The following is a 25,253-nucleotide window of genomic DNA, read 5'->3' on the forward strand; positions in this document are numbered from 1 at the left end:
TGTGAGGTGTTGGGGCAAGTTTGAAATGGGGGGGCATGATTGATCAAGTGTAGCGTAGTCAAGTAGTGTGTTTCTGTCAAGTTGTGTGTGTATGCGCGATCGTTTATTCACGTTCGACCTATCGCATCAGTGTTGAGTCCACTCTCTCGGCTTTTGACACGTTCACATCATTGTCACACGTTCACAAACCTCCGAGTTCAGAAGTGCCGACGTGGACTTCTAAAGGTTTTTCGACCTGATGTAGATGGAGGAGATTTAGGCTTTTCTTGAGAAAAGGTATGTGCTTGGTATTTGTAGGTGTTAGACTTTAAGAGCCTAAAAAAAAGAAGAAAAAAAGTTGTTGACTGAAAGTTTTTAGTGAATGGATTAGTAAGGCATGCCATGTAAATTATTTTATAATTGTATATGTCACACATCTTTTGAATAAAACATCTTTGTTCCCAAACAAAGTCTTCAACATTGTCAATCCTAAGAATAGTTTGGGACTTTAGTAACTGGAGACTATCGTAGTTTAATTGAGCCTTTACCAAACTATTGCCTTAATAGAGTTTTTCCTATGTTGGGTTGCAGGGTCACTTTTACAAGTAGTGTATTTAAAACAACCACATCGGTGTTGCCGTGTTATAACCCTTTAAGCATTGGCTACAATATTTGAACACAAACATCAACACGTGTACATGGGTACTCACAGGCCTATGTAAAGAATGATTAATATTACAGTCTTACTGAGGAGCTGAGACCGTACACTGCTTACATCCAAATGTCTGGATTATACTGCCCCCAACTGGCCAAGGCGCATACCTGAAGGAGCAGCACAATGTCTATTGAATTGAAGCTGTTTATTTACATTCTATTGTTATTAGTGTTGTGCCCTGCGACTGACTGGCGACCAGTTCAGGGTGTAGTCCGCCTTTCGCCCGAAGTCAGATGGGAGATAGGCTCCAGTGCCCCGTGACCCTAACCAGGATAAGTGGTGTTGAAAATGGATGGATGAGTGTTAGTAGTGTATGTTTTTTTTTAATTATAAAGCATACATTACAGAGTGACATTTTTCAAAGGAAAAAAACACATTACAAACATTTTTGCAGGATTTTAAAAAAAATTTTTTTTAGGGGTCTTAAACTGATCATTTCAATGGGGAAAGACAATTTGAGATGAACATGAGATGATTAATCGACGTGGACCGAATGAAACTCGTATCTCAAGGCACCGCTAAATGTATATATATATATATACATATATATAAAAGAACAAGCCCACTTGAGGGATTATCCGAAATTGTTTTACGTCGAGCGTTTGAAAGCGGCATTAGAGAGATGTGACGTCATCAGACGCTTCTCGGTCTGCGGTGCTGAGCTCTGGTCACGTGACTCTTCCCTTTACTCCACGTCCGCATCCTCTCTATTGAATCCTTTTCTCCTCACCGTCTCTCTTCCACCATTGAGCCCACACAAACGAAAGCGCTGCGCCTGCACTCTCAATTCAACCGGCAGACGAGCCATTTTGTCGCCGCTTTCTCCTCCCTCCTCCTCTCCCATCCCATCGCCATTTTTCCCTCCATCCATCCATCCATCCATCATCCCCACGACGCGGCGCCGTCATGGACAGCGACTACTTGGAAAACCCTCTTTACAGCGAGCTCAAGCACTTCTGCAGGAAGGTCCAGGAGGCCTACGCCGAGCTCAAGGAGGAATTGACACCGTACCGGGATGAACGCTTTTACAGGTGCCCCACTTCACGTACAATGGCGAGGCATTTAGACGCTAGTGACGTCATTATTTCGATTTCTTAATAATAACACTGGGTTAATTACATACCTACCTAACCTTTCAGATGATAGATAGATAGATAGATAGATAGATAGATAGATAGATAGATAGATAGATAGATAGATAGATAGATAGATGCAGAGCAGTGTAACATTATCGACGGTGATATTTACAATGTTACGATGATACACAGTCGTTCCTTGAGATACAAGTTTAATTTGTAACTCGAAACATTCGTATCTCAAATTACCTTTCGGATGCAATGAATGGGAATTCCATTAATCCGCTTCAACGTGTTTTGTTTTATTTAAAACAAAACAGAGTAAGAATGTAAAGAATTAAACTGTTTGGATAATAATATAAAAAGAGGTTAACATGCAGATATGTTAATTTTCAGAATATTGATCGCCGGCGTCGGGCTGAAACCCATATTTACTATTTATTTATTACTATTGGTCAGCTCCCACGCGTATTATATTATTATTATTATTATTATTATTGTTATTATTAATATTTACAAATAATGGACCTAAAGTGTTTAAAATGGCTTGCTCTCTTTGATGATGTGATGTCAATGGTTTGAGTTCCTAAAAGTGATAGTTATGGAGATACGAGGATTCTGCCTGACGTCAGTACAGTATAAAAATAAAAACATATCGAAAATGTATATTCGAATTGAAAATCCAATTGACGTTGTCCTCCTTATGCGCATGCGCGAGTTTTTTTTTTTTTTTTTTGCTGATGTATTCTTTATTTAACAAGACAGCTTCCTTTTTTCCTTTATTGCAATAAAAGACAGTTTACAATACAAGTGTACAGAATTAAACATTTAACTAATATAAGTCACAATAGAAGTTCCTATCCCGCCCAGCCCCTATTTGGTGACGTCACAAGTTTGTTTCCGCCCAGCTATTCTGCCCGGAAGTATATACTCGTCATTCGCTACTAGTCTCAACACTAACGCGATTCTTCACACTACAGACAGCCGTCAAAACGGCACAAATGGAGCCGTAAGTGTTACGTTACCCCTTACTCGAAACCTATCAGTTTATCATTACGTTTATAAACAACAAGCGCGATAAACTCCTTGGGTTTCCTGCCCCATATGCTAATGGCAGCGAATGCTAGCCTGGGAAGCACCCTGTGTTGACATACTTGTATTGTCGGTTTGTACGGGCTGCTGGCCAATAAAGTGCCTCTAATGGCGTCTTTTGTCTCCTGATATAGATTGGCGCCCATGCGTCTCTACACTCTGTCTAAAAGACATTTTGTGTTGGTCTTCGTGGTGTTCCTCGCTTGTTTCGGCCTCACAGTCTTAATTGGAATTGCAGGTATGGACATTGGCGTTATCAGTTGTACTCTGAGTCATACAACTATAAAGTGGGCCTGATAGAATGCGTTACTTTTATGTTTTAATAGGTCCAAAGATACTCTCTGAGCAAGTGTACAGTGGGGATCAGTTCCTTGCCAAAAATATCTCAGTTAACGTAAGTGATAAAGTTGGAATGGTGACCTACTAATTGTTTCATTATACAAAACTACTAAGACTTTATTGAAGTATTTCCAGAGGAGTTCTGTGCATGGTCACAGTAACAATATGAAAACAAAGTTGTAATGTTCCAAGCATTTTTTGAAATTTTATTTCTTGTGATATATCAACTTTATTCTTGTACAATGACAACTCTTGGAAAATTACACCTTTATTGTTCTATAAGTAAGATTCATTTTTGTTATAATTTTAGTCATACATTTTTTTTCCCCCCTCATAAAATCAGTGCTTCGTTTTCATCGAAGTAAGATTTATTCTCATTATATTTGGAGTTTTTCCTTACTTCCAGTTTATAAATATCATTTTTCCCCCCTTACTTTCTTTTTTTTCGTTTGTTTTTAAGTGTTTTTTTAACGGCAAATTAATACATTTCTCATTTCCATATTTTCAGACTGGGCCCTTCAATCTAAATTCTCCACCTCTGACCACATATCACCAGCAGTTGTGGCTCACCTGTCTAATACAGGCTGAACACATTAATGGTAAGAGTACACAAAGAAAGAACGCTTAAGGCCTCTTTATACACCCGCGGTCACGCGGCCGACAATGCCCGCATTGCATCACGTGACAGACGAATTGGCCCGTGCGGCCCCTCTGCGTAGCTTGACGCGCACATGGCAAAATTTGTTGCTGCGCGTTGAATGCCGCGGAGATCATCTCTTGCGATGGGTTCGTTTTAGTCACATGCTGTGATGATGTAATCAGCGTTCCTCCCGGTTCGACATAGCAGCTACGCCGCCGCCTTCTCGATCGATTTTGTAGCATAATTAAACGTATCATCTGGTCACCTAGGTCCATTTGTTCTAGCAGACTCTGTTCCACGGTCCCCATTGTTGTTGCTTTGTTCCTTGTGACGGAAAGAAAAGTAAAAACGGCTACCGGAAATAGCAAAAAAAATGCAGCGGAAACTACACCCTGTGTTGTCCTACCCAATACCAGCCATAGCGACACCCCCGAATTGGAGGAGAACTACAGTACATTTTCAAAACTGCGCGCGTGGGTTTATACTCAGAAAGGCAAACTATGCACGGGACAGCCGCAGTTACGTCAGCGCGGTCGCCGCCCACACGAGTATAAAGAAGCCTTTAGGGGCCTGGTTATCAGAGTGGTCGATTTCCTTTCTGTGACTTGGCAATATGTTTGTTTGCCGCTTCCAATTCCATCACTTCAAATTTCGCTTAGCTTTTGCGGTGAACTCCATCAGAGGCACCTAAAGCAAAAAATCCTCTTTTAAATACGGCGGCATCCACCACTTTTACACCTGTTGCCAACAGTTTACACAATCTCTGAGAACATGCTCTTTAGCGCTCACTAGTTGGGATTTTATTAAATCAGGCGCTTAGTCATAGCACATGGCAGCTCTGCTTGACGGAGATCTTCGTTTTGTGCCACAGTGGGCGACTTCCAGCAGCCTTTCGATATTAACGTGGAGCTCAACGGTGTGATGCAGGACGCCAGCATGACGCACATCAACAGCGTACGCAGCAAGTCGCGAACGCTGCACTGCGGTGCCGTGAGTGTCACTAGTCTGTTACACACCCGTACACATTATTAATGTGTCATTAACAGCCTGGAACATGTTCCAGAAATGCGATGAGATCATCGTGCTGCATCTGGGCTACCTCAACTACAACCAGTACCAGGTCACAGTCAGCTTCAAAGGCCTTGAAAATATCACGTATGATCTCAAGGTCAACTTTGTGGTAAGTCACGCTCACACATTTATAATAACAATATTTAAATAGTATGATTAACAACCAATACATGTGTTTAGTGGACAACCTACAATCCAACCTTTTCCCAAGTGGAGATCTGGTTCCGCTTTGTCTTCGTGGTGTTGACCTTCATGGTGACGGTAAGGGAGTGTTTGTCGACGAAGCTAATTTGACATCCCTCGATCACAATTAGGGATCATCATTAAAGCGCAAACATTTTGAGTCTTTCTTCGTTCATTTTACTCGCAGTGTCTTTTTGCTCACTCGCTGAGGAAGTTTTCTATGAGGGACTGGGGCATCGAGCAGAAGTGGATGGCCATCCTGATGCCTCTGCTACTGCTCTACAATGGTAATTCTCTCTCATACCTCCCTCCTGTCCTAACACGTAACTCATTCACTGCCATTGTTTATAGACAGCAATCGGGATCCCAACATTCACTGCCATTGACGTCTGCAGATACGTTTTTCAACCGGGGGAATGGGGGTGGTCTCTCACACTGGTCGTCTGTGAAGTTCGAGCTTGTAAATGGCTGGATGGATGTACATACCCCAATAGATGACAGCAGTGCCGCACTCAAGATTTTAGATGAGCCCAGATTTTGAGTACACATGGAAGATTATGAGTGAGAAAACGGCTACAGGTTGGAAATCGGACAACTTTAGGCATTTCACACTCACATGTATTAGCAGGGTATGTGTCACGGTAGTTAGCAGAAGTGTGTGTGATCGTGACAAAATATGACGGCGATCTTGGACTGAATGGCGGTCACCAACTAAAAAGCCACTGAGCAATACGAGCACCATGACTGACTTGCCATCCAGTGAGTTAGCGTCGCTCACGGCACGTGTGTTTCGGTAAATAAATGATTATTTTGTGATCAAACGCCATTTCTAAATGTTGGTTTTGCTGTTTTATTCGGATGTTAGAGGTGTCACAAAAGCAAAAATGACTAGCGTCAAAGTCACTGTTCTACTTGCGTCACTTTTCCCAATGTTGTTGTTGTTGTTGCATTTGGAATTGTATGACAGATATGTTAAAAATGGATTGTGAAGTATCCGATTCCTGTTTTGTGTTGTCTTCCAGATCCGTTTTTTCCGCTGTCCTTCCTGGTGAACAGCTGGTTTCCCGGTATGTTGGACGCCTTCTTCCAGGCACTGTTCCTGTGCGCTCTGCTGCTCTTCTGGCTCTGTGTCTACCACGGCATACGTGTTCAGGTGAATCCAGTGTCATTGCCGCACTTAAATGGTTTCATTACAGCAAAGTTGAATATAAAGTGAGTGCCTTTTGATATCACAGGGCGAGCGGAGATGCTTGACCTTCTACTTGCTGAAGTTGGTCATCGTGGGCCTTCTGTGGCTCTCGGCCGTCACGCTTGGCATTTGGCAGACGTAAGTTTTACCTGTCGGTCTTCCAGATCTGAATCAGAGTGGGAATGACATCTCTTCTCCTTGCTGGGACTCATAGGGTCAACGAACTCCAAGACCCCACCTACCAGTACAAAGTGGACATAAAGAACTTTGAGGTAGGATAAGTCATTGTCATTTTGACACAATTGGAAGACTTTCATCAAATATTGCTCCTCCCAGGCCATGAAGGTGTTCTTCCTGATTATCGTTGTCCTCTACATCCTCTACTTGATCTTCCTGATTGTCAGAGCCTGCTCGGAACTCAAGAACATGCCTTACTCAGGTTTCACGTCTCTTAGCACCTTTACATTATAGCAGAACACAGTAGAAGGGTGGGCCGTCTTTGTTTGGATTTGAAGAATTGCCACCCATAGGCAATAATGGAAATATCAACATCATCGTGTAGATGAGCCTCATGCAGCTCTGACTTAGTTAACAAAGGTAACCACTCGTAAGTGTTCTTTTGTATTTGATTTGTGTCTGTTTTGCCTGTAGATCTGCGGCTCAAGTTCTTGACAGCGCTGACGTCTGTGGTCCTCGCAATAAGGTACAAGTGCTCATCACTGTCTCCTGATTGGTCAGAAGTGGTCACCCCACAATGTGTCTTTTCTGTCCGCAGCTTGGTCATTCTCTACTTGAGGTTCGGTGCCAAGGCACTCCAGGACAACTTTGTGGCCGAGCTGTCCACTCACTACCAAAACTATATCCTTTAAACTTGACTGTGATCTGAAAACAGCCTGTCCACCCATTTTTTTGAACCCGGAACCTCTGACTGTGACGCACACGCTAATCTCGTGCTTCACCGTTAGCAGCAATTTAATTTTGATTACTCTTTTTGGATTTAAGTCATTGTCCTTAACTCCAGACATACCAGTCGAGTTTTTGTCCTTTTATGGCCTACTCAACTTTTACTTGTATACATTAGCATTTGTGTACTCACCCTCCAAAAATGCCCTATACGGTAAGTACAAGGGAAAAAAAGGCTTAAATGATCTGTTCAAATTGATAATAAACTGATATGTTGATTGATACATTTTGGTTTTATCTGCCAAGACTCGCAGTTGAAGGACAATCCTGCTTTCTCCATGCTGAACGACTCAGACGATGACGTCATATATGGGTAAGTATGTTCAACTTCCCGTTTTTGATGAGAAACAGCCAATGAGATGATGTTCCTTTCTCCTTCCCAAAGGAGCGATTACGAGGAAATGGCTTTAAAAAATGGCCGTGCGTTTAAAGCAACCGCCAACTTTCAGGACGAGAGCGATAGCGACTGATGTGGTAGATACAAACAGACAAAAAGCATCATGTGTATGTTTGTAAATAAGAAGTATTTTCACAATGAGCCGCTGCAAGTGTACATAAGTATATTTTTAAAACAGGACCACTTCTCCAGAATGTACTGTATTGTAGTTCTACAGAAAATGGGAGGCATGTACTTTTTTTTTTTTTTTTTAAATCGCAAGTTTTATTTGTACTTCACAACTGGCATTTGTTCACTACAAAGGTGTAGTAAAACCACACTGAAAAGAAAACAAAAAAGGAAAAAATAATCTAAAACAAATAGATTTGTAAAATGAGGAAAAAGTTGTCATGTAAAAGAATAAAGTTGTAATGTTATGAGATTATAGTAGTAATGATTGGATTATTAAATTTTGACAAGAATAACATTGTGAGGATAAAGCCGTAATTTGACAAGAATAATGTTACAAGAATGAAGTCGTAAGGTTGTGAGAATCAAATTGTAATATAACTGGAAATAATTTATTTCAAGGGAAAAGTTCTCATGTTACGAAAATGAAGAAACATTGCAAGAATATAGAAAGTAAAAGTAGAAAATAAACAAAAGAAATACGTTTGTAAAATTATGAGGAAAAAGTCTGTTATGATCATAGTAGTATTATAAGATAAAGTCGTAATGTTATGAGAATGAAGAGATGTTTTGAGATTAACGTTTTAATGTAAACAATAGTCCTAGTGTTTGTTGTCATTTTACAAAAAATATGTGATATTACGATAATACAATTGTAATGAGAGTGAAGTCGTAACGTAAGAATAAAGTCCAAATTAACAACATTTTTCGTAATATTACAACTTTCTACTTGTAATGTTACAACTTCTTGTCTTGGCTTTATTATGTAGATTTCAACGTAATTCTAATTATGTGACATTCTTTTCAGTGTGACCCTAAATACTCTTTTGTACTGAACACGTCAAGCTTTTCAAGTAACAAAAGAAGTGCTAATATTTTTGGGGGATTTTTTTTCATTTTATTTTAACTTATTTGTTTAGTAAGACAATCCTCACTTTGTATGCTTCCTGTTTTGACTACTGGTATCTAATACTCTTCATTGCGAGCTACTGTGTGACATCATAATGACATGAAGTGTGACCAAAGCTGAATTTTAACTTTGTGACGGTTGGGAAGTAAAAGCAGCGGCACGTTGATCTCTTCATCCATGTAAGTGCCAAAGCTGCGTATCATGTTTCTTACTTTCTGCGAAAAACAGGGGTTTTGTAAATGCACTTTAATTTATTTGTTGAAATTTCATACTGTATTGTTTTAAAGAATTATGTGAATTTCTACTTTACTACTGTTGAAAATTTCTTACATACTACTATCAAGTCATCTTTGCCTTTATGTAGAAATCAGTATATAAATGTTATTTTTTTCACCACACAATGCACCAGTATGCCAAACATTTACCACCCTCTGCTTCGTCCAAGTTTACAAGGAGCCAAAACGAATATCATCACTTGAATCCCAACGACATGGTGCCTTTTCTTCACGTCAAACCTATTAGTAAACGGTTAACATGTACAAGCCCTCATCTTTCGATGTGAATGTAGTGTCGGTTGTAAGTGCCGTAACGAGACGGCGGGTCCTGATCTGTTTCAAATAAACAAGGGGAAAAAAATATCACTTGGAAAATAATAAAGCACAAATGGCTCATTTTATTCAATTGTCAATCATACGACCATGGAAATGCAGCCGAACACGTTTCGAAATGCAGCCAAACACGTTTAATATTTAGATGGCCAAGCCAAAAACACTGACAATGCAGCACATGGACTTGTTCTCCCATTTTACTGCACAGCTTCCTGTTTGGAGACAACAAAAGACAAACACTGTATTAAGACAATAATTAAGTAAAACTATTAAAACGTTGAAATCCCTTGACAATTAGGGCCGGGCGATTCATCGAGTTTATGACTCAAAATGATTTTGTTTGCGGCTTCCATAGTTGGAACACTCATCTTTGCTGACATGCTCACTGCTGCACTAACAGGGTTGAACAGGGGGGACTATTTACTTGACTATTTAAAAAAAAAAAAAAAAAAAAAAAAAAAACGGACTTTAATTCTCGCAAATAGTCGACGTGAGCGGCATCAATTTCACGTTTTCCATATGACAAGAAAGGAACTAATCACGCTGGAACATTGCCATACATTTTATCATGTATACATTGCAAAAGTAGTGTGCATGCTCAACGTTTGAAAATTTTGACCTGCGCTACCAAACGGCAAATATTTTGCCAAGGTTTCAACGTGACAAAAAACAGTGAGTGAGCCGGCAAAGGAGATATGGACCAGCGGAGCCATGTATTTTGATGGTTCATTTTATGTTAAATTGTTGGCTATTTAAAATGTTGATTTATTAAGCATTGTGTTTACATATTGTAACACGTTTTGACAAAAGGGAGACTTTTTGTGTCCAAGGAGGAACACATTTGCTTTTAAAAAAAATATGTTAAAAAAACCCAACAACAACAACATGTATTTCTATTATTTCTGTGGATGATGATCCTGGGAAGAAAATGTTTCAACGCCTGTTTGGTATGGGGAGAAATAAAGCAAATCCCTAATACATTAGCATCTATGTGGTGATATTAATAATTATGTATGCAACTAATATTTCATCAGTTGTTTTGCTGTATTGTACTGAACAGCCAGACACTTCACCACGTTGCGGTAAATTCCACATCTGGTACTATGGTTATTTTTATGCTCTATATTAACTATAATTTCTTTTCTTACCATCAGTAGAGTTGTCCCAGAAGCATGAGCTGGCCGTTTGCAGCCCCGCCCCGTTGTTCTGCATGATGACACAGGTGACTTGAAAGAAAGTAATACAACTGTTATTATTATTCCGTGCGAGATTAAATTAATGTTACCCGTTAATATTAACACCGACCGATGTATTTGAAAGGCTTTCCGAGCTTGCACAGTTGACTGAGGCACTGCTCCACAATGGTGGTGCTCCACTGGTTCACCCGGATGTGTTGGTAAGAGCTCGTACCGATGGTTGTTTCTATGGACTGCGGTACAAAACACAATACTGTACATATACTGTAGGTCAGGGTGTGATCTAACCTAACTAAAATTGTTGTTGAAATCGTTCAAAATTATTCCAATAATGTTGCGCTATCCAAACCATCTCTGATTGGACTGTATGGGAAAGGAGTGTTTACTATTAACAAAAAGGTCCCAGACGTGCGTGGTTACCGTTTCCATCGCAACCAAGTTGCGAAACGGGACATTTTGCTAGCGAGCTAGTAACAGATCAACAACGGAAACAACCAACAGAATCAAATGATTTATACATATGTTTTCAACTTACGTCTTTTATTAACTTGGTTACGTCCTCCACGACAAACGTAGTCTGTTGACGAGACAAATAAAAAGTGCTTCAATCGTGGCCATCGTACTAGCATTACATCCGTGGGCGTTTTTAATCGTTTTATGCGGCGTAATCGGTTCCAAAGGAATGATTAAACTTGTGAAATTACAGCTGAGATGCTCATATAACGAACGATACTTGCCTCATCTTCACCTCCTTCGTCCATTGTGCAAAAATACAAAAAGAGCAGTGGGCCAGCTCGCAGCACAACTTCCGGTCACGTTTCTACACAATAAAGGTATTCCCGTCACGATAAAGGTGTTCCCATGACAACTTTAAAGACTAATCACAGCAATAAACGTAAAACGTAGCTTTCATTATTTTCTTGCAGGCGTTGTTGAATTGAATTCTTAAGTAGCAATAAAATGCTACCTCGGCTTAAAACTGTTCAACTCAAATGTTAGGAATGCCAATTGACTACGGTCTATATCATTGTTAAACAGTTTTTCTTGGCCAATGCATGATTAAGTACTTCTTTTTTGTAAATGGGTGTTTTCAAAATCTTATTTAAATATCTAACGCAGGCTTTCCAAGTAATAAAATATACTTCAACTGTTACACCCTTACACTTCAATTTATTCATTCTGTATTTTAAGTGATTATTTGCTAAAAACAAAGTTTATCAGTTTGAACATGATTTGCAAATCATTGTATTCTGTTTAACACAACTTCATTGGAATTGGGGTTGTAATTAAGCCATTTCAAGTTTTCTGAACTTTTAATCAGATCTACAAATAAAGTATGGGCAGCTGTGGTTCTGTTGGTAGAGCTGGTCGTCCAGTGATCGAAGTGTTGACAGTTGGAATCCCGGCTCTGGCTGTCCGTTGGTAAAATGTCCTTGGGCAAGACGTTGAACCCTTAATTGCTTTGCATGGCAGCAGCCACCTATTTGCGTACTAATGTTTGTGAATTGGTGAATGTGCAAACATCTGTAAAAAGCTCACGGGACCATGATGGTGTATCTAAGTGCTATGTATTAGTGCACTGATTTACATTACTAGTCAAAAGTTTGAACGCAGTTTCAAATTAAATATCATGAGAAAGTGTGTCTAAACATTTGTCTAGTTGTAATGTAATTCCAGCAATCATGAAAAGTGATGAACCATTTGTCAATGCTTTGCTTGTTCTGTTAATAAAGCAATACGAGAAAACATTCAACATAATGTATTGTTTGGTTCTTTACATTGTTTATTGTAAAGTAAAACCAATGTAAAAAAAAAAAGAGATGCCTATAAAGTTAAACCAAAGCGGACAATCGTGAGTCTTTTTTTTTTTTAATGGTCTCTCATTTCTGTGTGATGGTGAACGAGTTCTGGTCTATGAGCTTTCCCACTCTCTCCTGTAGGGTCTGGACCACCTCAACCAGTATGAACACATGCGTGTCATCCAGGTCCTTCAAGATGAACTTCTTCCCCAGGGCATTGGTCTCATCCAGGTACAGGAGGAACTGCTTCATGGCGGGGTCGCTTGGAAATGTAGGGCAAAGACACATTTAAATATACCCAATAGCTCACAAAGACAGATATAGTCAGTGGTCTTTTTTACCATTCGACGAGGACACAAATGAAGAGCAAAGACACATTTAAATATCCCCAACAGCTCACAAAGACAAATATACAGTCAGTGGTCCATTTACCATTCGACGAGGACACCTTTGTGTACGTTGACCATGTTGACTTGTGCTATTGAGACCTGTTGTTGGAAAATCCAATTAAAAACTAGGCAACCGTGAACTGCCTGATGATTTAGTAGCCACAATGTTAACGTCTAGACTCACGAGTTTAAAGCGGCGTCTACTGTGATATTGTCAAATTTAGCACACGACTAATGCGTTTGCACAGACATTATGTATGTTTAAAAAGATCGCACTTTACCAACCTGAAATGTGTTATTCGACGCTGTATGTGTCTCATTTTGATGACGATTACGGACAAGCTAGTGCGCATGCGCTTTAGCTGCTGCAATCCTGCGCATGCGTACATCGGCTACCGGTGATGCTGGCTTTTTTTTACATTTGCGCATGCGCTAAATAATTTTCGTAAACGTCTCAACACGCAGGTGTGTTCAATTTACATTAATACTCTACATCATTAATGGCTTACACGTTAAATCAGTTAATGTTCAAGTTAGGGGACAGTGCGAAGTTATACAGATGAATATTAAACGTTTATATGTGAGGTTTTTGAAAATATCAAAAATAACGTTTTATAATTCCAGTTTTTGACTAAGCAGTCGATAAAGAGCTGACTTGCAGTTAGCATGTGAGCTAGGCTAAACAATTGACCGTATATTGATAAATACACATTAAAATTGGATGGAAAAGACTTGAGACTCCAACTTAACACATTTTATTCTCATTATTTGTGGAATGTATGACTGCAAAAGAATGAATATTAAAATGCATTTGACCAGTGCTATGAAGTTTTACATTAAATTGGTATTAACTAGTCGCATGAGAATATGCGTAAAAACAATAGGCAAATGAAATACTTAAATACTGAGTGGTAAGCCTGCGGCAAATTAAATACTTAAATACTGAGTGGTAAGCCTGCGTCATAGTTTAGAAAATACTTTATCATTTGTTAAATAAGCTGGAAGGTCTGAGTTGAGAAACATAAAATATTAGGTGCACATCTTTTTAAGGTAATAATGGTCACCTTTAAAATGAGCTTTGAAATCCACTTGGCTTTGGTGAGAGATCAGAATCCAGTTTTAAACTATTACCACTGGGAACTCTTCACTGGTTTTTCATGTTATTGCTCATAATATGATCACAATATTCATGGCGATGTGAGTCGGGTATGATTCCAATGAGGGTGAGTAAGAGTTGTGGTTCAGGTGTGCCGTTGTTAAAATTGGTTGTCAGCGCCCGATGGTACTGTGCAGTGTTTCCTGGATGAACCGGAGGCTACGCTTGTACAAGAATGAGTCCTTCCTCTCTGGCTTGCAGATACTGAGATGATCCACGTCCACCTCGATCAGGTCCCCGATGCCAATATCTGGAACCACAACAAGGGCAAGCGAGGTGAGGTGGGGTCGTTAAGAAAAAAATGGCTTTTAAATTAGGTCTCTGGTGTGCTTGCCCACAATCAGATGCAAAATTAAACAAAGTAAATCTATTTGCTGTCCATTTTGGATAATGTGTCTGTGAACAGGCCATTCAAAATTTCGGCAAATTTAGATAATAACCCCAACACTGGATTTTACAGCCATGACATGATCAGCTAGGCTGGGTGAAGATTCAGAACCACTTTCAACCAATGGCCCCTAAAACAGTGTTTCCCAACTTTTATGGAGCCAAGACATTTGAAAAATCTCATGGCACACTACCACATGTTCAAAAAGTATATACAGTTTACCTAAATAATGACTGATACACAGGTGATTGTACTTTCTGCCATCTAGTGGAAGAGCATTTAATTGTTCTGCTTGTCACTACACGTCGCTGGCATTTATAGATGAACACAAAGATACATTATTAGAACTCAATTTTCAGACCAATGAAGTGAAATTCGATAACTTCCTGCGGCACAGCTGAGGATCTCTCCTAACACAATGTTCACTGGCACACTGGTTGGGAATCACTGCATTAAAACACTACACCAAAACCACAGGTTAGCAGAACTGCACTGAGTTTTGATATACTATGATACATAGCTTAGGGTTAGTTTCTGATGAGCGGCACATACAGTACTTGATTCCCTGGTTAAATTGTCCACTCGGTGGGGTTTGGGGCATATTTGACGACATGTCCGCTGCCTGCGCCACATACACAAATCCACATACTAATTGACTAATTTCACCAAGACAAGAGGGTTGTGAAAAGTGTGACAATTTTCAATCCTCAGGATATTTTGTCTTGTGGTATTCACAGATATGACATTAAGACACCTTGGAGTTGGCTTAAATGTTTAAAAAAATTATAATGTCTCTAATGCAAGCTGGTGGTTCTTACTTGCAGATTGTGCTGGCACCACCAGTATCTTGACCATAGGACCAATGTTTGTGGGCAGCGTCTCTGCAAAGCTTAGCACCTTGATCTCTTTTTCTCTGGCCATGGTCAAGAAGTTCTCGTCCAAGTCACGCAGTGCTGGAGAGTCTAAAAATATTATGTTACGTGTCAAAAAACAAAAATGTACTGTTTTACATTTAGGACCCCATAATTTATTCTATTCACTGACCTCTGCAAAGTTCTCTGACCTCGATCGAGGGGAAAAGCAGATATCGGACGTTGACCGAGTATTCCGCCATGAAGGTGCCGTGATGAGGAACGCTGTAGAATAAAATACCCCTGGTGTTCTTGAACAGGTCCTTCATGTCTGGGTCTTCTGAGGCATCGATCAACATTTTTTTCACAAGCAGGCCTGACAGAGAAATGGATGACGGGTGAACGGAAGCAGTGTCTGTAAAGTAATGTATTGTAATAAAGTGTGATCTGGTTTTAGGTTGCGTAATTGGGTTCTTTGGGGTGGGTTAAAGTAGAAAATGACTATCAAGAAGGGTGCAACTGCAACAGAGTGCATTGGCAGAATTGTTTATTTCGGGCGGTTTTGAATGATGAGTGTGTTCAGATTTGATCAAACGAAACCAGAGAATGAGAGAAATCACCAGAGATTGTTTTGACCTTCCAAGCCACTCGAGTGTGAACACATACAGTTGTAGGGTAGTTAGACTCCAGCATACCTCCCATACTGTGAGCTACCCAGACCACCGGCCGGTCTCCAACTCCCGCCATCTTGAGCTTTTTGAGCAGCTCTCGACTCCTGTAGGCCAAGGACTTCCTAAGGGGAGACAAATACAGAGCGAATGAACTAGCAAATCATTTGGAACTACTTCATTTGCTTATATACTGGTCAGGGACATTTATTCACTCAGTACTAATGCGTGAATGTATAGTGCTTTCACTATAGAACATGTATGGATGAACAACATACTGAGACTGACTGAATTCTGACCTCTGATTCTCAGCAGGACACTTGGCCATCCAGTCACTGAGGTGGCTGTCATATTCCACTGATAGCACCCTCAGATTTGGACAATCAGCGGCTAACCACGTCTGTCAATTAGAGGATATTAAGTTTTCACATTCATGTAAAGACTCGCCACACACGATCAACAGGACACAACCAATTTGGCTTTCTCACCTTTGGCCAGCACTCTGTGTAATCTTCCTCGCAGTCTTTGTCGTTCCCGTCTTGTAACACACTTCTGTCCCTCTGGCGCCACGTCTTAAAAGCGGCCCCCAGGATACCATGGATGAACAGAACGTCTGCTTTGATTGGATGGCTGGAATTGAGCACAAAAAAAAAAAAAAAAAAAAAGTTGCTTTGGAAAACAACAACACAATAAGATATTTGAAAGAAGAAGCGAGAAGTGTCTTCCTACTTGCCACGTGTTTGTGGGTGGAGGATGTAAATGCCGTCTTGGTACTTCTCCTTCACCGTCTCCCTGTCCAAGTTGGCCAGGGCGCGTGCCGCGTGGGATGCCTCCATGACGTGGGGAGATTGCACCATCTCCGCCAGCACTGATAGCCACCCTGGGTGTCATTCCAAATGATTCCAAAATATTTAAATAATGACTAGCACTACTTCTTTGACGAGTAACAAATGCACGACGGTGCGTTTATTCTACCTGACTGCACGATGGCCTGGTGATCTTGCTCGTTAAGCGCCAGGTTCCCGATGATTCGCACAATGTTCCTCTGTATATTCTTGGAGTCTCTACGGAGCTGATAAACCCTCTGCAGGAGCTGAAGGCCCCCGTTGGACACGATGTGGTCACAGTGGCTCCTGACCTGCAGGCGAGGAAGGTGCTATGCTAATTCTTGGAGGGTTACATGACTTGAAGTGAAGGTTCTTTATTGGTACTAAATTACCTTGGAATGCTGTACTAGGGCCTGTAGGCAGAAGGACTCCACCTTCTCAGAGGGAACAGACGTGAGGCTCTGGGCATAAGGCAGGCCATTGCCACCAAAACACCACAGGCCACCCTTCAGCACAACATTTGGAAAAGATGAGGATGAACAAGATTGGGCTACAATGCTCAGAGCTCTCTTTACCCGCTGCGCTGCTAACGCCCGAGTGCTCTCTCTGAGGGCAAGCGAGGTGAAGTACTGAACACATTTGTCCACCTCGGACTGCGGCAGGGAGGCGAGCAGCTGCCTCAGCCCGTCCTCTGCTGAGAAACCCTGTCAAGCGGATGACAAATCTGACACAGAGATCCTGCAAAATGGATGCATCGGAGCTGTTAAAGAACATGAATCATTTGTACACATTTTCCTTTTATACAGTGAAAGAAGATATTGAGTCATCGGTCTGTGTTTTCACGCAGGGACTCGGCATCCTGTTCATCACAGAGTTGTTCATACTGGGGTCCAGGCACATACCTCGGATCAAAAGTTATCAACATCTGGATAAATCACTACCTTTGCAACGTATAAATAGCCACTATGGCTTTGGCAATGTTCAGCGCAATAAACTTTCTTGGCTTTCGGAACAGAACGTTAAAACTATTCTGCTCATGGTGTCCGTTTCTTAGCGGGAATTAAAGTCAGCAGCTGCTTATTTTGCACATCAGGCACTAAGCATGGATAATTACAGAATTCAATTCAATTAAATTTGGTGAAGTTTCTTTCTATTAAACAGGTCATGACTATTTGGGATATAAACATTCTCAAAAATAATAATTTAAGGGTGCACATGATAGTTATGTTTAATTGGTGTTAGGCTTATGGGGCTTTCACACCGCACTTGTTTTGCGTGGCGTTTCCATGTAAACGCACTGATCAATTCAAATGAACGTATAAACAGAAATACATCTGGAAAAAGCAAACAAAAATTTCAAGGTTAAAAATGATACGTGGCTCAAGAAAACATTGTCACGTGGCGCTTTCAGTTACCCATCCATCCATCCATTTTCAACACCGCTTATCCTGGTTAGGGTCGCGGGACGCTGGAGCCTATCCCAGCTGACTTCGGGCGAAAGGCGGACTACACCCTGAACTGGTCGCCAGTCAGTCGCAGGGCACATATAGACACGGACAACCATTTGCACTCACATTCACACCGTCACTGAGTGGGAACTGAACCCACGCTGCCTGCACCAAAGTCAGGCGAGTGTACCACTACACCATCAGTGACGCTTTCAGTTACCATCGTACTTAATGTTTTTCATTTGTTTTGTATTTATGGTCTGGAAGTCTTTTTCATACAAATGTATCATGTGAATATGACTATCACTGCCCTACGCTAACACAGTAGTAGATTACAGTACATTCTGACTTGTGTACAAATTCGGGTTACATTGCTACGATGGGAACGGAACTACAGTTTATATGTTAACCCAGATGTAAAGTAAAACTAGAGAGAAGTTCCGATAATATTTCATGGTGATACTTACATCATCGAGGTCAGGAAGTGCAGGCGGAGGCAGGAAGAATCTCAGGTCTGCTCGAGGAGTCCGAGCGAGGCCCACCGCGGTCCTCTGGTCTATCACCTGGGCCGCGGTCTGATACTGGTAGTCTGCAACATTGATAACATTGATCCATGTTAGTAGATGTGGTTCTTGTTGTTTAATATGGCAACAATGCATGTTACTTTACCGTGCCAGTGGCAGTTGTCTGCCAGTTCCTGCACAGCCTGTAGTCTGAGTGCGCGATTGTCAGACTGCGTCCTCTTCAGCAGGATCCATAAGGCCACCTCGTGTGGGTCTGCATCCACATTACTTAGGCGCTCTAAAAAAACAAAAATGCAGTAAATGTAAAATAAGTGATGTTAAAAAAAAAACAAATTAAAACTACATCTGACTCTACGCAGTCACATGACTACATCTAGCCATTTACAAACCTTGTGGCAAACTTTGTGTTTTCCAATGGGCAGCTGATTTTTAAAAGATACAAGTTAATGTATTGAGCATCTTGATAGATTACACTTCAGTTAATAGGCTCTTTAACTCGAGTATTCATCTGCAGAAGCAATAATAGTCATGATCCCCAAATACAACCACACAATTCAGTACCCTGGTGCCATGCTGTCATTTTGACTGAAACCATCAGAGCGGTGTTGATTTATATTAATTATATAGTATTGTGTATCGATTTTACAGTAGTGCACTGCCTCATACTGAGCTCGTTGAAATATACACATCTTTGTAAAGATTGTTTTCTTTCTTTCAATGAAGTGCTTGTATTGGATCTCATTTGATAGTACTGTAAAGGTAACGTAGTAGCTGTTGAGTGAATATGACAGAACAGGATGCAGATGTGAAAGGCAGGTGCTTCCTTTGGCCCTGACTCAAAGAATTGTTGAAATGTTCCTTTTCTCATTATTAATATTCATAAAGAATCCTTCAGTGTTTCTTACCATCTAATGATCGCAAAAGAAGCCGCGAAGAGAGTTCGAGAAAGCGCCTTGCTGCTTTGTGAAGTTCCCTCCTTGTCTTCTGTGTAATCCCTGCAAAATGCCCCCCCCCCCAAAAAAAGAGGTCACTTTTATGAAAATGTTGTGATTCTTAACTTTTCTTTATGATAATTGGCAGCTCGTAAGTGATGAGAGAGGGTGGTCTCACTTCCTCTGAGTGTACTTTGACCAGGGGAAATGAGAGAACAGGCTGGAAATACAGTTGGAGAGGAAGTGATCATAGAAGATGTCACTAAACACCTGGGAAAACTGTGGATCAACTTTGTGCTCATGGCAAGGGAAAAAAATTAAATCAAGCCTGTCAGCATTTTTTCCAGGTGCATTTCCTTTCCATTTTAAGATCATTCATAGGGACGGTGAGTATGGTTTCGTTTTTAAAGTTCAAACTCTACCTGCAGCGAGGTTCTCCTTTTCATCAGAGGGACTGGCTTGTAGGTAGATGTAAGACTTGTACTTCTCCTGACGAATCACGCTGGTGTCGATGGTCACCGCCTTGTCCAAGGCCAACACCTCGTACGTGATGAAAAGGCAGCCTCTGTAAAAGTGGAAACACATCAGACACAAACCTCCAAGAATCAGACGATTTCCCTAGACAAACAACTTACCCGAACACCACTGCTCCTGTCACCTTAGCAACCTTCCCTAGAAAAAATAAATGGTTGTCTAAAGCCAGGGTGTTTTATTATACAGATTTTGAAGTACCAGTCTAAAACTCAAAAGATCATAGGAAGTGATGTTTGGGATCCGCAACTCACTGAAATCTCTCCCCCGTATCACCTTGGTCACGCCAGGCAACCCGGCCCTGCTCAGTCTCCTGCATGGGATCAAGCGCAGTGCAGTTGCAGACATCCTCTCCACTTGCTTGGACCACCAGGAGGTGCCGGTAACAAAAACAAACACACACACAGACGGCACATAAGCCAACTCAGCAACACAGACGTGTCATTCTGGGGACTATGGACCATGTAGCCTTTGTTCTGTGAAAGCACTGAGCCTTTATACGTTAACTCGTAAATGTAAATTTACAGGATTTGACGATGAGGTAGTAATGAGGAAATATACGACGAGCAATATTTATAGCTTGACTTCATCAGGTTAACACTGGTTCGACAAGTTAATATTTCACTGTTCAAACGAGCCTGCATTCACACACACGAAGCTAAACTTCAACCCTGCTGACAGCAACCTTTAAACTGACTAGGCGTCTGCAGTCGACTTGTGTGTACACAGGTTTGTTCACGAGGCGCAGTGAGACTGTTCCACTGGTAGTGTCACACTGCGAAACTAACCCACTTATCGGCTGATTAGTTTTGTAAATAGTCACCGAGTTTTAGCCAGCTGATGCGGGGCTCCTGGAGTTGCAAAATGTGTCGCACAAATAATACGTCACCTCTGGAAACGCCTCCCGCGTAAATTCATGTACTTTCTAAAAATATATTCAGCCACTCTACCTGAAAATAAATAAATAAATGTATATTTACATTGTATTAGTAAAAAAAATAATATATAAATATATTTCAAAGTTTATTATTTCGTGTACGTGATGATATGTTATGTCAATTCATACATTTATTACATTAATTTAACAAAGTTATAAACTGAGTAAATGATCAAAATTGGCAAAACTGTTCATTAAATACCATTTCATAAACATATGCCAGGCAAGTTTCTATACAAATAATATAAGTACATTCATGGGCTTGCTATGACCAACATTTCTACATGTAAACAACATTCTCATTGTTAAAGTCAAATGGATATTATTTTTTTGTAAGGCAACAATCTTTATGTCAAAGACATCTTATATAGAAGCAAAATATAAATTTCACGTGAATGGTCCCTTCCATGTAGTGGTTTGTGGTCATACAAATCAAATATAATTTTAGAAATAAGTTTTTAAAAGTTCCAGAGAGCCGTCTGGTCCCTTCGTCCTAGGTATGCGTCTCCTGATAGGCCCTAATAATGCTCTCGTAAGCCGGAGGAGGGGTTTGTGTAGCCTGGAAACCCCGAACGCTGTCCCCCCAAAAGGATTGGGGTCTGGGCCGGGTTGCGGCTGCGTGAGCTGATCCGGTAGCGGTCGTCAACATAGGCGTGCGAGGCAGCGACGTCTGGCTCCCTGCCTCCGCCTCCCTGGCTATCTGGCTACAGTGGAGGAGAGGGTGGAAGGTGGATGCCCTGAAGCTCGACTTGTGCCCCAGCGGGTCGAGGGGATCCGGGGTGGAGGTCTGACGGTGGAAGGTGAAAGCGGCGCTGACCAGGCTGTTGTTGCTCCGCCGGTCGTGGTTGTTGTTGCAGCTGCTGCGGTTGAAGCCCGGGTGGTTTCGAGGTGAGGTGCGAGGTTGGCGAGGAGGGGGGCTGCTGGTGATGCGGGCAGAGCCTGCTCTGCGCCGGGAAAACCAGGTCAGGATCACGTAGACCAGGGCCCCCAAAACCAGGCCCACCGCCACGGAAACGCTAAAAGCTATGATCAGGGGGACTGGAAAAGAAGACATCGTTTAGATCAGGGGTGGGCAAAGTTTTGTGCTCCAGGGCCACGTTTGAGTTTTAAAAGGGACAGGTCATCATGTGTTTGTAAAATATGTAATAAACATATGTTCCATGAACCGAGCATGCATGTTTTTGGAATGTGGGAGGAAGCCGTAGTATCCAGAGAAAACACAAACAAAACTCGCAGAAAACATTCAAACTCCACGCAGGAACGTCGGAGCCGATATTCAAACCCCAAACCTCAGAAATGTGAGGCAAACTTGCTAAGCACTCAGCTGCCGTTTAAAAATTGTTGTTTTTTTTGCACCTCTTTTTCAGTTCTCTCTGTCCAACAATCACTCTTTCCTCTCCACAACATGATTTATTAGTACTTTATTTTTCAGAACCACTTTGAAAGAAGAAGGGAGTCTTTCACCACTACTTCAGTTTCTCACCTTTGCCTGAAGAGGCAGAGATTTTAATCACAATCCAGGATTATTTGTCTGGCAAAGCCTGCAAAGTTCTGTGCTGTTAAACAAGCAAGAAGACTGTTGATGTTTTTTTTTTTACCCCCCGGAGACACCTGACCTAAATTTTTCACAACTTCAGCCATTGCTACTTTATCTCAAAGCAGACTTTCATCTGCTTTTCAACAACATTCCTTCGAAGATGGCTGAATTTGGTGAGGTCGAAGCCACTCCATGGCATCCATTCTGTATGCATCCATCCATTCATCCATTTTCTATCATTAGGGTTGTGGGTCAGTTGGAGCCAACCCAGCTAATTACACCCTGTACCTGTTGGCCAGTTAATCACAGGGCACATAGAGTAGAGTCAAACAAGCATTAAGACACACGTTCACAGCTATGGATAATCTAGAGCCTTCAATTACAGTAACATGTATGTTATTGGAAAGTGGGCGTGATTTCTGTATTATTTCAGCTATTATTTAACATAGCAGAGCAAGAACACTCTTGATTTTAAATGCTTCCCGGCAAAATCCTTAAAAAGCCAAGGCACAGCTGTCAAACTGGTGGCCCGGAGCCCAGATCCGCCCCGCAACATAAATGTATGTGGCCCGCGAAAGCAAATCATGTGTGTCGACTTCATGTTTCTTGTGAAAATACCAAAATTGGTGTCTTTACTTGTATAAGGTTGAGATATTGCAAGCATTTTATGTTACCAATCACCTTTTTGAAATAAATGTAATAAGAGTTGGAAAATTTTTATTGGCTTCTGATTTGAAAACTACTTATCCATCAATTTGTTGTGTATATGTCATTATATGAGACAATATTTTATATGGGTTCACAGTCATAACGGCCCTCCGAGGGAAGCCATAACTACAATGTGGCCTGTGACAAAAATGAGTTTGACACATTCCTGAATTCTAAGGAATTGTTTGCTCAGGATTGAAGTTGATTTGGAATAATATGCCGTGCTCTGTGGATGAAGCTTGACAATGTCCATCCATTCATTTTCTATATTCAAATGCTCAAACACATTTGAATGCTCAAACACATTTTGGACCACAGTGTTAAATTTGTGCTCAATTTAAAAGTTCTGCATCTTTCTGTGCAACATCCACACTAAGTGTGTACATTTTAGTAGTTTACTCTTTAAGTGCATGGAAATCATGAGCCCCAATAATAGACCCCAAACTCTAATCTAAGCTAAAACTATACACTTTGTATAAAACCATATATTTTTATCATATTGAGGGTTATCATAGGGAGACGACAACAAACTTTTTTTCCTATTGCCTCTTCACTTTACAGGCACTCATCTTGGAGATGGGAGAAAGAACTCGGCGGTTAAATCTTTGCTGGATGTCTGCCATAAACAACACATCAATTTCCTCTGCATACACTTCACCATTTACTTTAAAAAACATCTTAAAGTTACATTTTGTCAGGTTATTCATGGTTATACTACATCGTATACTTTAAATGGTATTACTATATTCCAGTTGGAATTCCCGGGAGAGGAGTATTGGCAATTAGCACGTAATATGATAAGGAATATGTAGTAGAAACTCACCAGCATCAAAAGACTGAAGAATTTCCATGAAGAGATTAGTATTGTTCACAGCCATGAGTTTGCCTGTGTTGTCATCAGACGACAAAAAAAACAAAGACCTCTCCTCTCTCCCTCTCTGCTTGCCTCTTTTTACATACACTAATGGATTTTCCTGTCTTTCTGCAGTCCTTCTTTCCTGTTCTTCTCTCCTCCCCTCTCTCTCACCCTCTCTCTCTCTCCTCCCCTCTTTCTGTCTATCTTTCTCTCTGCGTGTGTGTCAGCCTCCCTCAGCTCAGAGGCGCTCATGGACTGGCGGCTAAACTCTGGCCCTTGTCTTGTTTATGGAAGTGTGGAAAAATAGAAAAAAACAACGCTGTCACATTTCCTGCTTTGCCCCTGAAACGAGCTCCAGGAGAGGCTTATCTTTTCTGGACAGAGATCCTGGCGTTGTGGAGAGGGAGTGTTGCTTTTCCTCACTTCCTCTACCATCATTTCCTTCAGGTTGATAAGTGTCACTGCGAATAAGTAAGCCAGCCGGTAGTCCCTTACCCTCAATACTTGATCTAATACAGTACTCGGTAGTGACTTTTAAAGCGTCTTTTAACTTTCCTCATCCAAAAAGTCTCATACTTTCCACACAGTGTGCCAGGTCAGTGGTCGTCTGGCCCTTTCTGCCAGTAAAAACATTTACTTTGATAAACCTGACATAGAACTCCACAAATTTAAGAGTGTTTTAAATCAGTAGGTGACAAGTCATCATTGATACCAGCATAGTCAGCGCTGTGTGTAATCCCCTCCAGCTGAAATCTATCAGGACAAACACATGGAAACATGTTTGTAATCGTGTTGGAATGAAGCTAATATTGCAATGAGCACACTATTTATGTCCAACACACAGAACAATTTACTTTAAAAAAAAATGCAGTCTAAAACCTTAAACAAATGTGTTGTTAATAGTCAAGAAGGGGACATTTTTCATTAGTGCTGGATCAATTTACTTTTTATGCTAATGTTAATAGTCAAGAAGGGGACATTTTTCATTAGTGCTGGATCAATTTACTTTTTATACTGATGCTCACGGAGATGGAAATTATTTTTTCTTCATAAAATATGTTCTCACATAGTTCATGGATGCTGAAACTGTAAGTGTGAGTTTGCAATAATAATAATAATAATAAAAAGTGTGTGCCCAGCCCGCTATGAGTGTGCCTGCGAGTGCGCAAGAGAGGA

General features: G+C 40.9%; 4 protein-coding genes across 13 annotated transcripts; 1 reads left to right on the plus strand and 3 right to left on the minus strand.

Annotated features, from left to right (window-relative positions):
* The first annotated feature begins 1,378 nt into the window (after positions 1–1,378).
* tmem181 (transmembrane protein 181) lies at positions 1,379–9,398 on the plus strand. Of its 4 annotated transcripts, XM_061753699.1 has the most exons (19): positions 1,379–1,725; positions 2,622–2,703; positions 2,751–2,779; positions 2,997–3,100; positions 3,189–3,256; positions 3,710–3,800; positions 4,713–4,831; positions 4,905–5,021; positions 5,093–5,173; positions 5,283–5,382; positions 6,118–6,248; positions 6,331–6,422; positions 6,499–6,556; positions 6,621–6,723; positions 6,936–6,987; positions 7,060–7,142; positions 7,312–7,401; positions 7,494–7,560; positions 7,633–9,398. In XM_061753699.1, exons 1-19 carry the CDS (start codon positions 1,601–1,603, stop codon positions 7,715–7,717), a joined length of 1,677 nt encoding a protein of 558 aa, XP_061609683.1. In that variant the 5' UTR covers positions 1,379–1,600; the 3' UTR covers positions 7,718–9,398. The 4 variants fall into 4 exon arrangements, with proteins under 4 accessions (XP_061609683.1, XP_061609679.1, XP_061609682.1 ...); XM_061753695.1 differs by lacking the exons at positions 2,622–2,703; positions 2,751–2,779 and having other exon boundaries at positions 1,380–1,725; XM_061753696.1 differs by lacking the exon at positions 1,379–1,725 and having other exon boundaries at positions 2,632–2,779.
* On the minus strand, positions 9,361–11,419 carry dynlt1b (dynein light chain Tctex-type 1b). Its single transcript, XM_061753700.1, has 5 exons — positions 11,264–11,419; positions 11,062–11,103; positions 10,636–10,759; positions 10,479–10,556; positions 9,361–9,542 (listed from the first exon to the last, which is right to left on the minus strand). The coding sequence occupies exons 1-5, from the start codon at positions 11,285–11,287 to the stop codon at positions 9,472–9,474; spliced, it is 339 nt and encodes a 112-aa protein (XP_061609684.1). The 5' UTR covers positions 11,288–11,419; the 3' UTR covers positions 9,361–9,471.
* An 867-nt stretch (positions 11,420–12,286) lies between these two features.
* Positions 12,287–13,223, minus strand: gtf2h5 (general transcription factor IIH, polypeptide 5). 2 transcript variants are annotated; one of them, XM_061753701.1, is made up of 3 exons: positions 13,000–13,223; positions 12,758–12,813; positions 12,287–12,587 (listed from the first exon to the last, which is right to left on the minus strand). In XM_061753701.1, exons 2-3 carry the CDS (start codon positions 12,790–12,792, stop codon positions 12,407–12,409), a joined length of 216 nt encoding a protein of 71 aa, XP_061609685.1. In that variant the 5' UTR covers positions 12,793–12,813; positions 13,000–13,223; the 3' UTR covers positions 12,287–12,406. The 2 variants fall into 2 exon arrangements, with proteins under 2 accessions (XP_061609685.1, XP_061609686.1); XM_061753702.1 differs by having other exon boundaries at positions 12,899–13,038.
* A 223-nt stretch (positions 13,224–13,446) lies between these two features.
* Positions 13,447–24,376, minus strand: serac1 (serine active site containing 1). Of its 6 annotated transcripts, XM_061753693.1 has the most exons (18): positions 24,045–24,374; positions 20,294–20,399; positions 20,144–20,180; positions 19,931–20,073; positions 19,482–19,571; positions 18,966–18,998; positions 18,722–18,853; positions 18,520–18,641; positions 17,180–17,308; positions 16,997–17,110; positions 16,753–16,915; positions 16,507–16,657; positions 16,266–16,407; positions 16,077–16,177; positions 15,805–15,902; positions 15,303–15,485; positions 15,077–15,220; positions 13,447–14,120 (listed from the first exon to the last, which is right to left on the minus strand). In XM_061753693.1, exons 1-18 carry the CDS (start codon positions 24,048–24,050, stop codon positions 13,984–13,986), a joined length of 2,031 nt encoding a protein of 676 aa, XP_061609677.1. In that variant the 5' UTR covers positions 24,051–24,374; the 3' UTR covers positions 13,447–13,983. The 6 variants fall into 6 exon arrangements, with proteins under 6 accessions (XP_061609677.1, XP_061609673.1, XP_061609678.1 ...); XM_061753689.1 differs by having other exon boundaries at positions 16,997–17,308; positions 24,045–24,376; XM_061753694.1 differs by lacking the exon at positions 18,966–18,998 and having other exon boundaries at positions 24,045–24,371.
* Positions 24,377–25,253: the final 877 nt, after the last annotated feature.

Source organism: Phyllopteryx taeniolatus, chromosome 18 (assembly GCF_024500385.1).
Source record: "Phyllopteryx taeniolatus isolate TA_2022b chromosome 18, UOR_Ptae_1.2, whole genome shotgun sequence".
In the NCBI taxonomy this organism is placed as follows: Eukaryota; Metazoa; Chordata; class Actinopteri; order Syngnathiformes; family Syngnathidae; genus Phyllopteryx; species Phyllopteryx taeniolatus.

Excerpts from the sequence above, each read along its gene's own strand:
- gtf2h5 (XM_061753701.1), bottom strand. The coding sequence starts at position 12,792 with ATGGTCAACGTACACAAAGGTGTCCTCGTCGAATG. Across the intron at positions 12,588-12,757 it reads AAAGGTGTCCTCGTCGAATG|CGACCCCGCCATGAAGCAGT; the intron begins GTAAATGGACCA and ends TACATTTCCAAG.
- tmem181 (XM_061753699.1), top strand. The coding sequence starts at position 1,601 with ATGGACAGCGACTACTTGGAAAACCCTCTTTACAGCGAGCTCAAGCAC. Across the intron at positions 3,801-4,712 it reads ACAGGCTGAACACATTAATG|TGGGCGACTTCCAGCAGCCT; the intron begins GTAAGAGTACAC and ends TTTGTGCCACAG. Across the intron at positions 6,249-6,330 it reads ACCACGGCATACGTGTTCAG|GGCGAGCGGAGATGCTTGAC; the intron begins GTGAATCCAGTG and ends TTGATATCACAG.
- dynlt1b (XM_061753700.1), bottom strand. The coding sequence starts at position 11,287 with ATGGACGAAGGAGGTGAAGATGAG. Across the intron at positions 11,104-11,263 it reads ACGAAGGAGGTGAAGATGAG|ACTACGTTTGTCGTGGAGGA; the intron begins GCAAGTATCGTT and ends TCTCGTCAACAG. Across the intron at positions 9,543-10,478 it reads CTGGGACAACTCTACTGATG|GAAGCTGTGCAGTAAAATGG; the intron begins GTAAGAAAAGAA and ends GTCTCCAAACAG.
- serac1 (XM_061753689.1), bottom strand. Across the intron at positions 20,074-20,143 it reads ACAGGAGCAGTGGTGTTCGG|AGGCTGCCTTTTCATCACGT; the intron begins GTAAGTTGTTTG and ends CCACTTTTACAG. Across the intron at positions 15,486-15,804 it reads GGTAGCTCACAGTATGGGAG|GCCTGCTTGTGAAAAAAATG; the intron begins GTATGCTGGAGT and ends TTTCTCTGTCAG.